Raw genomic sequence first — 15,260 nt, forward strand, 5'->3', positions numbered from 1 at the left:
GTACCAGGCTGTACTATATGTTGGTAACAAAATGTTATGTATTAATCAGCTGCTAGGAAGGAATCTAAGTATCAAGTATATCTACAGACTGTGTCATAATTTATGTCATTGTCAATGGAAGTGGACCCCCCAGAGATAGCCTTGCACCCCCACCCACCCCCAGCAGTAGAAGTCTAGCTCTGCCACTGGTCATAAATGACCAAAAAGCCAGTTCCATGCTGTATATTATGGGTGTATCAATAACATATGTCACAGTTTGGTACATATGTAGTATGAAAACAAAGTTCTACATTAGTTATTCCAATGGCTTGCACATCTGTATTCATCCAATCAGATTAGTCTGAACACGTTTGGCAGAGACCAAATAGACAAAGTATGTGCTCTTTTGTATTGTAACAAAATTCTCATATGGGCTTCATTGTACTAAGAAAGAGACAAAAGCTAAATTAAATCAGACACAAAAAAGACAGAAATCCCAAAGCAATGAACTGCTCATCCAAGCTTTTCCTTTTCCAAGCTTTTACAAATGTACACATTTATATCTTCATAATTACTTTTCAGACACTGGAAACTGAATAATGGAAGCCATTAGATATCCTTTATTGCTCCTTTTTGCCTTGCTGGCATTGATTATATTTATTTGATTGCATCAGTGAATTACTTGAATGAAACTTCTTGTTGGAACTGAGGAAAAAGGAAATTGGTAAGGTCCTGTTGATATCACCTTCAATCATTGACTAACGCAAACATGAATGCGCTAGAAGACCATGCCATGCCAGCACAATGCAACAGCCACAGGTATCACGTCTGCGCTGGGTTGTTTTTACGACTTGTCACGATTTGAGGAATTTCACTATATACTATTTGGTAGATTTCTGGGCCTCCATCATCAGTTTTAGCCTTGTTGTGGAGAAGGAAACACCATCAACAGCATGAGAGGATGTAGGTCAAGGGGTTTTCTGTGCAGAGCCTTGACCACATTCATCCTACTTCCTTCCTTGTCCGGCAGGCCTGACTATGATGAAAACAAGTGCTTCTTGCTTTGTGACCAAAATTAGAATAAAGGACAACTGAAGACAGAACTATATTTTTTGCCGCCTGTAGAACATGGTAAAAGTGTGGCATGATCCTGTTGGGTGTAGCCAATGCAGCAGCTGGATACAATGTGCATAGCAGCTGCATTGCAATAACTTACTTGGAGCACTGTCAGTGCAGTGTGGGCCTGATAGGGTCATAGCTGAGCCATGAGGCCAGTGCAGCCAGTCCTGCTTCAGTTTCTCAATGAGAATCATGGCTACGCTGCCACAACACTCCCCCACATTCCACCCAGGACCCTTATACACTGCCATCACATTAATAAACCACCACAACTTTGCTACAGACATTTTGTTCATGCTCAAAACCTTGCACAGCCTATCCCTGGTAAGTGGTGGCCCACTGTGTTCTTAATATGCCCCTGAACGCCTCACAAAATCCTGCAAAGCAACATCCACTTTATGGCTTTCTGCCTGAACCACTTTTACTCCTGTGGAGTTTGGTGCGCGCTCCTGTAATTCTCAAGATCAATGACATAAAGTAAATAATTAGTAATCTTTTTATTATTTATGTAATGTCAAGCATATATTTAGAGACAGACAAATGCTGAAACACCATGCTGCTTCTTTTTCTGTTGTCTAAATTGTTTGGTAAAAATCACGAAAAAGGAGTCAGCACCAAGCACAACAAGAAGAGATGAAAAATAAAACAGTGCAGCGAATGAGCATAAACAGTTTTTTTCTCCTCTTAATTCTAAGCAAACTGTCGACAGGATGTTAAACCCACGGGGGTTTTCTGTGTCACAGACGAAGCTGTTACACCATTACAGGAAGTGGAGCAGGTATGGGAAATGAAATGTGAGCAGGGTTTATAAAAGATGAGGTGGTTTGTCAAATCATGGGTTAAACAGCTTTGCGAAGTGCTATTTGTGGCCTGCCGCTTTGCACACCAGACACACTGAGAGAACAGAATGGAGACGCTTCTCTTTCTATTTCCTCAATTTAACTACATGGTCCCAAAGGAGGAAGCTTATTTCAAAATGTTTGCTGTAGAAGACTTGCAGACACCTGCGATGAAGAACGATAGCAGCAGGTTAGTGTATGAACATCAATTTTTTCAGAGATTTAAGCTATTTAACCTTAAGAATCATTTTATATACATAAATATTTTTCAAATATGTAAGCTTTGGTTAGAAAATTCAGAAGAAACTACGGTAACTAAAAAGTTTAAAGGAGGAAAAAAGGCAGTTTCCTTTTAAGTCAACACTTACATTGAAACTTTTAGAGCTGACCCAGATGAGACTCGCAGCTTTTTGTTAGGAGATGTCAGATTACGTGTCTTTCCATTTATATCTGATCACAAAGATGTTGTGTAATTTATTGTGTCGTGTCCACCATTACAAAATGTCTCTTGGAAGAAGAAACGTCTGTGATAAGTTGCTGATTTTAGTAAATAGTGCCACAGCGGCAGATCAGACTGTCTGTGAAACGTGATATATTTTCTCTCTTGTTTGCAGACAGAAAGACAAGGAAAGGAAAAGCCGACTCGGCCTTTTTCTCACCAAGTCAGGCTCCCATGAAAACGTCAGCCCCCATAAAAAGACAAATACGACATCAAGCAAGTGAGGCACAATCCATTATTTTCATGTTTCGCCACTATTATTTTAGACAAGCGGGATTCTTTTTTAACCTCAGTTTCTAGGACTCTCTACGACTCATTAGACGCACACAGAAACCTGACATCCAGACATTTCTATAAAATCCCAAACACTGTTTGCAGCATCATTAGGAAGGATCTCACTGCATGTCCTGATTTTTTTGTTTTTTTATTTTTTTTATTCTTTTTCATTTGCAGCATCTCAGTGGAGGCAGCCTTACAATGGAGCGATTCCTTTGAAGAACTGCTAAAGCACACAGGTCAGATTAGTGCCAAAACTTTTCAACAATGTTCTGTTTGAATTGTTCAAAAACTGTCAGAGCATTTGCTCCATTTGGGGTGCAAATTGAAGCACAGTGCTAGAAGCATTAAAGAGAAAAAAGAGGCAGCAGCAAGAGTTTTGGTACATTTTTAAATGTTTGTCAGAGCAGAGAGTAATACAGAAACTCTGCAACTTCCTCTTAATCAAAAAAGCTGTACTTTATGTTGCCATTTAAACAATGGGAACCACTGTATTTACTCAGTTTTTTGGAAATTGTTTAAATTTTTAACATTATATCATTCTGTAGTTTTGCTGTGAATTGTACAACTTGCCCGTTTTACAAAATTCGGCTTTAGAATTGTGGAGATACCTTTTTTGTAAAATAGAAATAAATCCAAGTCTTACTCAAGCTACTATCTCAATGCACTGTGACAAGTTGGAGATGCATAATTTCAAAAAAATACACAAAATTTTACTTCAAATCACATGGAATTGGTACTATTAACATGTTTGCATATGTATCTAACTGCAAATAAACTGCAACACTGCAAAAAAAAATTTTAGCCACACAGTGTCTTAATTACGTATCAATTCAATCTTAATTTAGTCTCTTTTTATTCTCCAATCAGTTTAAGTAGTCTTCTTTTTCTGCTATTTTTCTGGGTGGTGGGGGAGCTGGCACCTATCTCCAGCAGTCACTGTGGGGAGGGAGGACACACCCTGGGCAGGTCTCCAGTCCATCACAGGGACACTTAGAGACAAATGAGACAAGCAAGCATTCACACCGAGAGACTATTTAGAGTTAACAATTAACCAAACATGCATGTTTTTGGTCAGTGGTAGGAAATCGGAGTACCCAGAAAAAAAAACCTCACACGCACGGGTCAAATTCAGCAGTAATTACTTAATCATTCTACCTGAACAAACATGTAATGAGAAATGGATGGTAATGTAAAGATTTAAAACTGTTCACATGAACTGCTATGAAATTTTGAAGATTAGAGTTGTTTTAAGACAGCAAAATCTACTGTGGAAGTGGGTTCGCTCGGGCTGAAGAGGTAATAATAGCTTTTTTGAACTGACTCACTTCTAAAGTGAGCTTTGTGGCCTTAAAACAACTCTAATCTTCAAAGTTTTGCAGCAGTTAATGCAGACTGTATCATTTAAACCTTTACATTGCTGTCATTTTCAGATGACTTGATTACAGTACAGTATCTGGGCAGAAACATTAGGAAATTCCTACCAGAAGTGACCCCAGGCTGTTGTTAGTGCTATAGCTGCAATTTTATGTGAATACCCATGTAATGCAAACTTGACATTGTAATCTAAAGGTCTATGAAATAGTGTTTGCATGAATCAGAGGTTTGGAGATTGGACCTGTTTTAGAATGGCAGCAACCCACTTTACTCTTGCCTAGTTTGTTAGTCCTAGGAATTAAAATCTATTTTTAAAAAAGCTATCTCCAACAAACAAGATAATTCTTTGTAACTTTTCCACAGAACTCAAACTCAAAATGGATGGAACGTTGCTTAAACTCTCTCTTGACACCTGTATGTGTCATTGTAATCACCAACACTGTGTCTTCTGTTCTGTTTTTCTCCTCAGATGGGGTGGAAACCTTCTCTCAGTTCCTCAGGACGGAGTTCAGTGAGGAAAACATTGAGTTCTGGTTGGCCTGCGAGGAATACAAGACCATTGATTCTAAAACAAAGCTGCTGTCCAAAGCCAAATATATTTATACAGTTTTTATTGAATCGGAGGCCCCCAAAGAGGTATGCTGTGGCATGTTTATGTCTCATAAACTGCATTGATTTTATGCTGTAGCGTGGAGCTGCAAATGCTTAAATGACATTTAGCGTTTTCTTGGCACTGAGGGTTGTGAGAGTTGAAATATTTATGTCGCCGTTGTAAAAAAAACTGCAGGCGAGAACCAGCGCTCTCCACAGTCATGAGCCTGCGGTGAATTGACCTTTTGTGGAGAATCATTAGGTGCAGCAGCTCGCTGGGGTCATGTGGATGCATGGTGCAAAGCAGACTGAGTTATTTCTGTGCGAGACAGTTGTGGTTTCTAGCATTTCCAGACGCTTTGCGAGGATGATGCGACCACCATCTGATACGTGCTTCGGGGCCAGCAGCGGTTTTGGCTGGTATAGAGTTTGACTGAGGTTTTAATTGGCCTTTGCAGAACCAGAGAGAGCATCTCCCACACACTTTCAGTCTAAGCTGAATGCTTGTTTAAATATGAGAGTGGGTTTTTAGTTTTCTGTGTGCTACTGCAGCAATGTTGTGCACTGTCGTTTTTGTTGTGCTGTGGTGATTTGGAGGGGAGATAAACATGCAAATGAGTGTGACCTACTATACAAACAAGAGGAGATAAGACAAATACAATTTCATACACTGAAAATTTTTCAAGATCTTTGTCGCCTACGTTCAACACTGCCTATTTAAACAAAGGAAAATTTGCACAATTCATTGAAAATAGTGGAAAAACAGAATGAAAAGCAACCAGTCCAGAAAGCCTATTTTTTTACCATTCAAGTGCCCAATAAGAAGGAATACAGTCTTTTAGTTTTTTCTCTCATCATCATCTACCTTTTAGTGACATTAACTAATCCAAGAGTTGTCAGTTTGATGCTTGTGACGTTTTATAAAGCAATGTTTTGAAGCAGATTTAAAAGAATCCCCATATATTTGGGCCTATATAAGGTGCCTGAAATCATGACAGGTTTTTTTCTTGAACAGTTCTCTTGAACCTGTGGATTTTGGGTTTTTTCCCTCTACTTTCAGACAAAACTGTGTAAAATATGTTGCTTTTACTATAGATTTTAAGAGTCCCAACCCATAAGCAATGAAGCACCCTTGTTAGTATTTGCCCATTATTTTTCCATTTTCATCCCAGTTTTCACAATTATTAGTCTATCGCCCAGGGTCAAATGATCTTGCAAAAAACTGCTAAAACTGTTCACATGAAGAACAATGGGATTTTGGGAGAATTAGTCAGAAAAAAACAGCTGTTTGTGACTCTCAGGCATACTTCACAGTAAAAACGTCATTCCAAGTTTATATGGGTCACCGAAAATCAGACTTTAGAGCTGGCATTTTGACATCTTTTATGCTTTTCACACAATTGGGGATTAGCCATTTGGAATTTTTTTTACTTGACGTATTTCCAACATATAATACTGCAGGCACATAAAAACTTACAGGTGTGAAAATCAGATGCTTCTGACACTTACGAGTCAGGAGATTTTTCAATGCATTTGTGTCTGCTTGCCTTATTCTGAGTGCTGTCAGGGAGTAAGAAACACAAGCATGCAGTTACCGTGGTGACCCTATTGAACCACTGGCAGCAGTTTTAAACTTTCTTTTGATCTTGGTTTTCTAGTAAAGTTTATTCATGAAAATGTCTGCATTATGTCAGCTTAGATTAATACTAAAGGAAGTCCCAAATTACTTTTGGGCTTTAGAAAAGAAAGGTGATTGTAATGTCAGTCAGTCGTTGCATTGGCTCCCTTCCAATTTCCTTCAGAAATGTTCTAGTTTACATGTACTGCTGACAATTGTTGTCTTCAGTTGTCAGTCAGGATGGTTTACCATTATGCTCTACTTTCCTTTACCTCAGGTCAACATTGACTATAACACCAAGATGGCCATCAAGAAGAACATGGAGCACCCAACAAGAAGCTGTTTTGACGCAGCCCAGATGAAAGTTTTCAGTCTGATGAAAAAAGACTCGTACCCCAGGTTCCTGCACTCTGACATTTATATGCACCTCACTAGGAGGAAGGGCCCCGGAGCCACCATGTTTCGCAGAAGGTCACGCTCCTGTGTGTTCAACGATCGGGGAGAGGCCACGACTGACTCGTCGGCGTGGTGATTGGACCGAGAGGTGGGACCTGACCGTGTGGAATGGATTGTCCATAATTTGCAGCGCAAGTGCTGAGATAAAACATGTGGTGTCTTTTTGGTTTTTTTGTTGCTGTTTTGGTTTATTTTTTATTTTTTTTACCTGCAAGTTCTTATTTGCAGAGTGCAATATTTTTGTGTAACAGGAGAGTTTTTAAAATGGATTACTGCCCAAAGACACCACTTGCCATCATTGATTGTATGAAGATGCATTTTGGGAAATGTGCTTTATTTTCCAGATTTACTAATGATTTCTTTATTTCTTTTATTAGCATGGTTAAATTTTAACTAGTAGTTGTTTGTCTCAGCTTAGCGTGAAGACTATGAACAGGTAACAGGTGTTGACCTGCGTTAATGGCCTTATCGGTGCTTAGAGGAACATTCCTGCACTTACTTCAGATTAAGTTTAAATTTGGTGACGTATCATCTGTCAACGAAAAACGTAAAAATGAGTAATGGCAATTGCATACTGTTTACGCCTGCTAATTTCTTAGCCTGACTCGGTAAACATTTTTGGTTCTTCTATCAACCTAACAGTACTGACAAGTTTTTTTTAACTATGTTACCACAGTTTGAGTGCTAAGGTAACTTATGTAGACATGAGTGTGGTATCAGTATTGATCACCCGAGCGCAAATCCGTTTTATTTTGCAATTTGTATAATTTTCCATGCGACAGAGAGCAGAAACATAATAGTTGACACCAAGAGTCTTTTAAAAGGATTTTTTGGTCACGTAGAAATAGGTTTATGTAGAAAAGTTGTCAACAATCAAGGCCTTAACCATTAAATACCCTGATGAATGGCCTCAGTTTGGAAAAATAGAGATTAATACTTACAGCTAGTCCATAAGTAGCCAAGACAAAAGTATGTTGCTGTCAACTTAAAACTGGTTAAATTTCCAAAATCTTATGGCGAGTTGATGTGAACATCCTTTTATATACCATTACATCAGCATCATTTTTACATTACATGGTTATTTGCAAAGAACTCTGTAGTGAGATGGCAGTACAGTCTGCTACTTGTGCTTGCAAAACTAATTCTATGTAAATAACTATGAATTGAGAAATTAAAAAAAAAAAAATGTGTGAAATACTGTTTCTATGAACTGCTTTGAAATTCTGGAGATTTAAGGTGCTGACAGCCTCAATGTGCTTTGGTCTGACCTGCATTCAAACTAACCTGTAGCTCAGTCTGGTCACAATTACACTCTTAACTCTCCAAACTGAAGTCGTACAAAGAGCTGTCTACAGCATATAGTATAGTAATTGTTTATAACTTTTACACTTTAAAATGGTCAAAACATGCTTTAAAGGTGTGTGAATAAATTCATAATGTACATCCTCTGACTTAGTTTTACAACGTGTCTGTGGTCAGAGTTTAAAATCATATTGTCCGGTTGGCATTATGGATTATGTGGCCATTTTGTTGAGCGGTTTTGCAACAACAACAGAAGAGCTGAAAGAGCACTTTTAGCTGAAGCGTCTTCGTGCTAATAACAGCATGGACGATATGCTCGTTTGTGCAGCTGACTTGTTCTCGCCGCCACTTTGGGTATCACTCAGATCCACAAAACAGGGCACTCTAGATGCGCAGAGCATGTAATACGATGAAATCCAGTTACAACCCAGGGCTAGACGGTGATGCTAGTTGTCGCTATGCTACCACAATCATGGTTGTGGTGTAGGTACCATGTTCAGCTTTTGTTGCTGAGCAAAAAGCTGCAAAACACTGTAACATTATAGGAGATCCAGATACTGATATATGATAGCAGACTGTGCTATTAGCATCTTCTACTCTTACAATGTGAGTACAAAGTTCTCTTTTTACCCTATAACTTGAGTATGATCTGAAAATAAAGTAATGAAACTACCTACATAGATACAGAGATAAATATAATACACACTGACACTTATTGTGTATTTTCCTGATATGAAACTGCATATTCTGGAGTAAATTACAGCTGCAGTCTACCTATTTCTTGGCTCGGCATACTTCTAAAAGTCTCTGAACATTTAGAACAGCAACACGGCAAGCTATTTAGTCTATGTTAACTTTAAAGTTCATCCTAGAAGCGATTATCTCACAACAAGTGAACCTGCTAAGTTTGATATCCAAAGATGGCAACGTCGGCTGCGTACCTTCGCTGAAGCAGCCACACTGAGGCAGTTCCACTCATTTCAAATATGTTACACATCACTTATTTTGCTTTCAAATCCAGCAGCTGCAGCTTATACAACATTAACACTGTTGACACGGCGCATAAACTAACATAATCATATTTTGTTAAAACAGAATTATTGTTTCATCTGTTGCACTGTCTAACCTCCTTCAGGATAACTAGCAGTGAAAGCTTACAGTGACTGCAAAGCACCTAAATTGTTTTTTATTTATTACAGTAGAATTTTCATTTTGGTTTTGAAAGAGGATTCCATTTTTACACAAACATGAAATGCATATACAGTATCGTTTCGATTACTAGTAATACATTATGTTAACAATTACTGCTGTTTCCCCATTCACCGTCTCCTATAATTTTTGTATTATTTGATCATATCTCATACTTTCTGTTGTAAAATGTACATATTTTTATATGTGGACAAAGTCAAATAAACACTTCCCTGTAAAAGCGATTCAAATGAGGCCATAAGTGACAATAATTGGTTTGAATGACCAGTTCTAAACATGACAAATGGAGCCATAATGTGTGCATAATGCACAAACAGCAAACAGTGTGATTGCATGTAGCTCTCCATCCTAAATCACTGAAAAATTAATAGACTTTATCAGGCCAAACCATTCCAGCGCAGAATTATTTATGCTACTGTCTATGTATGCATAAGCTGTACTTCTTGCAAACACAAATAAGCAATAATTCAAACCTGTCGCCACAAAATTTCTGGATGCTTATGCAGAAATGTGTCTAAGTGCATAAACGTGCTTGTTTGGGTCATTAGCACAAATGTTAGGGTTTCTGATAGCCTTCGAAGTGACAAAGTCCTTCTTCCCCCAGTTTAATGGAATGTACCTAAACCTGTGGAGTATCTCACAATTCGAAATGATTATTCATTAATTTAGGTGGCGGCGGTATCCATGCGCTGTGCTTTCTGCTGCCTTCTCCCACAACCAGTAAGAGGATGGGAGGGCAAAGATGGGAGCCAGGGCTTCAGATTTACGGTAATGGTCCGTTAACAAACGAGGCAGCTCAAAAACATCTCAGCCAAAGATTAGCGTCTCGCTAAGACTTCGCTGGCACATTCTGGATTTTCTCCCCATTGGCATTTAAATTTGTAACTCCATCTGAGCTAAAAGCCCCTGAATTCATCTACATCTTAAAGCTGGATTGTGGGGAAACAAATGAGCGGGAAAGCAGTTTGGTTGCGAGATAAGAGCTGTAAAACAAGATAAACACCGTTCTGAGAGGAGTTTTGAGATTTGTCCATGAGGAAACGCTGCCTTCCCAAAAGTCTTTTAATTTGCCATTTCTACACAGCACCATTTCCACACAGTGACGTCCATCCCTCCATTTTACCCGCTTTTTCATTCAGGGAGGAGCTGGGGCTTATCCCCAGTGATTACTGTCCGAGAGGTGGGGGGGACATCCTGGACAGGTCGCGAGTCACAGCAAAGTCCCCAGTGTTAAAACAACACTAGAGAGTGTCTATGTGTCCACTTTTTTAAGTGTTAACATTGTCAAAGTGTCAATATTTTTTTTTTTGGCGCTTTACACTTGAAGTGTTAGTAATGACTCAATAACTGTTGACCTTTTTTTCTGACCATTGTTGATTTGTTCTCACGCCAGTACAAAAATTCATGCACATTGTCTGTCCTAGCTTCACAAATTTCAACTTTTCTCTATTTTATTGAAAATAAATAAATAAATAAAATTAAAAACAAATTTAAAAAAAACACTCTGAAAGTGTCCTTTTGACACTCAAAAGAGTACACAGTATAGACATTCTTTAGTGCTATTTTAACACTGACAGTTTTGCTGTGTAGAAATGTCTTCAACTGCAGAAAATGACCCAAAGCGGTGTAGTAACTGTGCCACTGTTCCACTGTGCTACGAAAAAACAGACCAGAAATAAGACAAAAAACTGACATATCATAAACAGACATGTGACCGGAAGCCATAAGTTGAAGCTACAAGGACAGACGTCCCCTAGTGGCTGACTGCAGCACATATTTGAAGTGCAAATATATATTTTTCTTTTTTTTTTATTCTTACCTTGCTGCTGTATGTTCTTTTTTTTTTTTTCATACGTTCAGCTTTAATTAGTTATTGACGGACAGTGTTCCAACCTGTTCGAGGGTTGAGAGGGTGTGCGGGCGGGACTTTTGTTCGTTTTGAGGGTACAGCCCTCTGGCTTCAAAAACACAACAAGGCAGCTCCCTCCCAGCACCCCGCAAAAGAAAAATTCCAGACATTTCAGCTTCAATTTTGAGACGCTTCGCTATATTTGTTAACGTCAGTGGAGCAGATACTCCCAACTGCAAACACGAGAAAATGAAAGGCGGCGATGGTGAATTCATGAGCGAAAGCTTACTTCTTTTTGTGGGCTGACAATGAAGTGGGGCTTCAACTTTGTGCCACGTTAAACTGCTGTTGGCTAGGAGACGTGTCAGTGCAGATATGAGGAGATGATGGACTCTTTCAAGCACAAGGTGGAGAGTCTAAACATCAGGCTAAATGTTTTATCCGCAAGTGTCAGTTATTTAAAACTTTAGATTTTTTTTAGATTATTTTTATAATAATGAGGTTTTTTTTGCTCTGCTCGATTCAAGGCCGTGTTTTTCTTCATTAGTTTTGTCACAGAGCCCTAAAAAATACAATTTCAGGGCTCCCGAAACACCATTTCCATGTGGACGCACATGGCTGAAACAATTAAATATCTTTGTGTATTCGGTTAAAAAAAAATGCCTTGTTGTGGATGGGGGTCGTAAAAGAAAAGGGTATTTTTTTTAAAATGTCCTATTGGTGGAAAGACTTTCTCACATAGAAGAGCCAAAAGATTCCAATTTCAGTCTGAAGTCAAAGACAGTCGGGAGTTTTGTGCCCCTGACCTCTGCAGTCTGCTCATTTTTACACAGGTTCATCGCAACTCTGAAGCTCTTTTATCCGACCCTACGTGAGCCAAATTTAACAGGAGATTGACTCCCGGGCTCAAATATCGAGCTGTGAAATTCTCCCCTCCCCCCCCTTCCCCCTAAGAATCTGTTTGCGCTTGATGAAGCTGGCCTGCAACAATATTGACAGGCCTGGATGAATTTCAGAGCAACCGTAGACAGAAAGCCGCATTAAGTTTGAAAAGCTCAAGGTGAGAGCTTGTATCTTCCCTTCCAAGCAATTAACCTTCACTCAAGACGCAGAAACATATTTAGAGGGTACAGTTAAAAGCCAGCTCAGTGCCAAGCTCTCCCACTTTTTAAAGCGTGGCTGAACGTTCAGCGGAGAACAGATGTCACGTTTCACTTTCAGCCGACTGCGGACTAAGTATGACGAGGGCTGGTTCTGTGAGGATGCCAGCTGCATTATGTATCTGCAGAGGCAAGCTGTAAAAAAAAGATTTTTATCACCCGCTGCCGAAAGGCAAAGGTGAACAATAATGTTTTTGCCTGTGTGTGTGTGTGCCTGTCTGTTAACAAAATGACTAATGAACCACTGAATACATTTCAATGAAACTTGCAGAAAATAATCACTGGATCTACATCTATAACTGATTGACTTTTAGAGTCAACTCGACTCAAGATGGCTGCCACAGCCAACTGACCTTAAAAAACCTTATAAATCTGTCAATTTTACACATATAGATCTGAAATTTGCAATGGTAGTAGGTGAGATGGATCCCCAAAACATATTTCGAGTGCTACCAGATCGTGCAATATCTTTTTTTAAATTTTGTATTTCACTTTTGGAGTCAGTGCTGTTTGTCTGTTAGCAAAATATTTCATTAACTACTAGACCGTTTTTGATGAAACTTAGAGATAGTAGTTGCCAAATGTAAATCAACAACTGATTCACTTATGACATCAATCCGAATCAAGATGGCCGCCACAGCCAGCTGGCCTTAGAAAACACAAAAATGGGATTAATTCAGCCACTTTTAAAGATGCTGAGCTAAAGTTTAGTGTGGTAGTAGCCGGCATTCATTCACAACACATACTCTAAGTGCTAAGACATCACATAAGATTTTACAATATCCCATGCAATCGAGTACAATATTATTTTTAAGGTTTGCCCAAAACGGCCATTAGTCCATCACTTCTCAACATAACATATCAATTTCAAACTTTGGCGTAAAAGTTGGCAGTCCTTCAAGAACTGCCAGGCATTTAATTATTAAGAGCTTTTAAAAAACTATTAGCCACAATCATTTTTGCATCTCCTTAGGCTTTTAACGGCAACAGGTACTTATAAAGAAATGAGACATTCTTAACTACAACTGGAGCATGCTTACTGAATGACTGTCAGAGGTTTCAAATCTAATTTAGTTTGGTTTTCAGCTGCCGTCTCGCTTTACACCAATCTCTCCGCGCACGTGCGACTCGAGGAGCCTCAGAAAAGGAATCCAGGCCCCATTCAGGTTCAAATGAATGAAAGGAGCATGACAAAAGGGGAGACAGACAAATTCAGGGCGGCTGTAATTACAGAGCAAAATAGGCTTTATTAAAGCATGAGAGGAGACCTGAGGAGGACTGGAGTGCCACCTTGTGGCGGGTGCGGCGAACGCAACGCAGAAGACGCCCTTATTTAACAGCAGCAGCTTGTGTGAAGACAAATCTTTAACTAAGCCACTTCTGGGCAGCACGGCGCAGAGCCCCTGAGTCTTTGGCTGCTCATATCTGTGACAGCTCCAGTGTGGATCAGCACCTTTTAGAAAAACGGACAGGATCATCTGAAGACGAAACATCCCGGGTCCTCAGCGCTCACTGACTGACTGCACGCCCTGCGCCCTTTTTTGACAAGCAAATTCTTAGCCTTGGTTGCTTCTACACACATGCAAATTTGGGATAGCCTGGGTGTTTTCCATGACCTGCTGTGATTTACATTCTTGGTTTGTTCGGGCCCGGGAAGGAGGTCGTGGAAGGTGAAAAGGCGCTGGACATGTATAAATTTCTATATGTTCAGCCTGTATGCAACCAAAGAAAAAAACCCACAGATAACAGACAGTTTTTATAGCTCCTACCAGTCGCACTAATCTCTGCTGTGGTGCATTAACAAGTCAGAACGATCTCCATGGTGACTGTTTTTAAATCACTGCCACAAACACATTTAGGGAAAGTGCTGTTCGAAACATTTGGAAATTGTGCTGTGAGAAATGGGCTTGAAATGGTGAGATAAAGTAGAGAAAAATAAAAATAAAAAAGTATCAAAATACTGCGCTGCTGCTGACTCGTCTCCAGGGGATAAACCTGCCAATGCAACTCATTTAGTTGTTTACCTGATGGCTCTTTTTTTTTTTTTTTTTTAGAAAAACTCTTTTGTTCTTGCTCACAAAGGAGCCTGGGAATGTTTTCTGTCAAGGTGGACAGATTTGGCTACATGTCAAATTTCTGTCAAACACATCAGCGTTATGAGCCACAGTGATGTTGTGCTTGCAGCTTTGAACGTGACTGAAGAGCCTGTTTATTTGGATGGATGGGAATTTAGGGCATACAACGTCTACTATGACTCTCTGTATTTTTTTTCCTTGCTGCCAACATCATGTTTATTGCCTTTTGCCTTTTTGCTGTGGGCAATAATGTAACTACGTGTGTCTGTGTGCGATTGTCTGTCTGTTAGCAAAATAACTCATGAACCACTGTGTGGGTTTTAATGAAACTCTCAGAAAGTAATCACTAGATGTTCATCTACAACTGATTAACTTTTGGGGTCAATCCAATTCAAGATGGCCACCACAGTTCACCAACCTCAGCCAACACATAAATGGCTATAACTCAGTCAATTATACAGACATTGAGCTAAAATCTAGTGTGACAGTAGCTGAGAGTTATCCCCAACACCTACTTTAAGCACAGCAAATTCTGTGAGATCTTTCCCTAAAATCTTTTGGCAATAACTGTTAGAGTCAATCCTGTTTGTCCGTTAGCAAAATATCTCCTCACCCACTGGACAGACATTATTGAAATTTTCAGAAAGTAATCTTTGGATGTACATCTATAACTAATTACCTTTAGGGCTTAACCCCATTCAAGATTGCCGCCACAGCTAATCAATCTTAGCAAAAACAAAACTGGCTGTAAGCCAAGTCATTTTACAGATCGTGAGCTAAAATTTAATGAGTGGTGGCTAAGACCCTCTGACAACACATACTCTGAGTGATAACAGATTGCGTGGGATCTTGTGAAGTTGCATGAAACGCTCATTTCAAGATGTGGCCAAATCGGCTACAACGCCATCATT

The 15,260-nt window shown here is 39.4% G+C and overlaps 1 protein-coding gene across 1 annotated transcript; it reads left to right on the forward strand.

Annotated features, from left to right (window-relative positions):
- Positions 1-1,887: 1,887 nt before the first annotated feature.
- Positions 1,888-9,489, forward strand: rgs18 (regulator of G protein signaling 18). The gene is made up of 5 exons (XM_017420226.3): positions 1,888-2,127; positions 2,552-2,656; positions 2,890-2,951; positions 4,559-4,725; positions 6,576-9,489. Exons 1-5 carry the CDS (start codon positions 2,006-2,008, stop codon positions 6,828-6,830), a joined length of 711 nt encoding a protein of 236 aa, XP_017275715.1. The 5' UTR covers positions 1,888-2,005; the 3' UTR covers positions 6,831-9,489.
- The last annotated feature ends 5,771 nt before the right edge of the window (positions 9,490-15,260 follow it).

This window comes from Kryptolebias marmoratus, linkage group LG20 (genome assembly GCF_001649575.2).
Source record: "Kryptolebias marmoratus isolate JLee-2015 linkage group LG20, ASM164957v2, whole genome shotgun sequence".
NCBI lineage: Eukaryota > Metazoa > Chordata > Actinopteri > Cyprinodontiformes > Rivulidae > Kryptolebias > Kryptolebias marmoratus.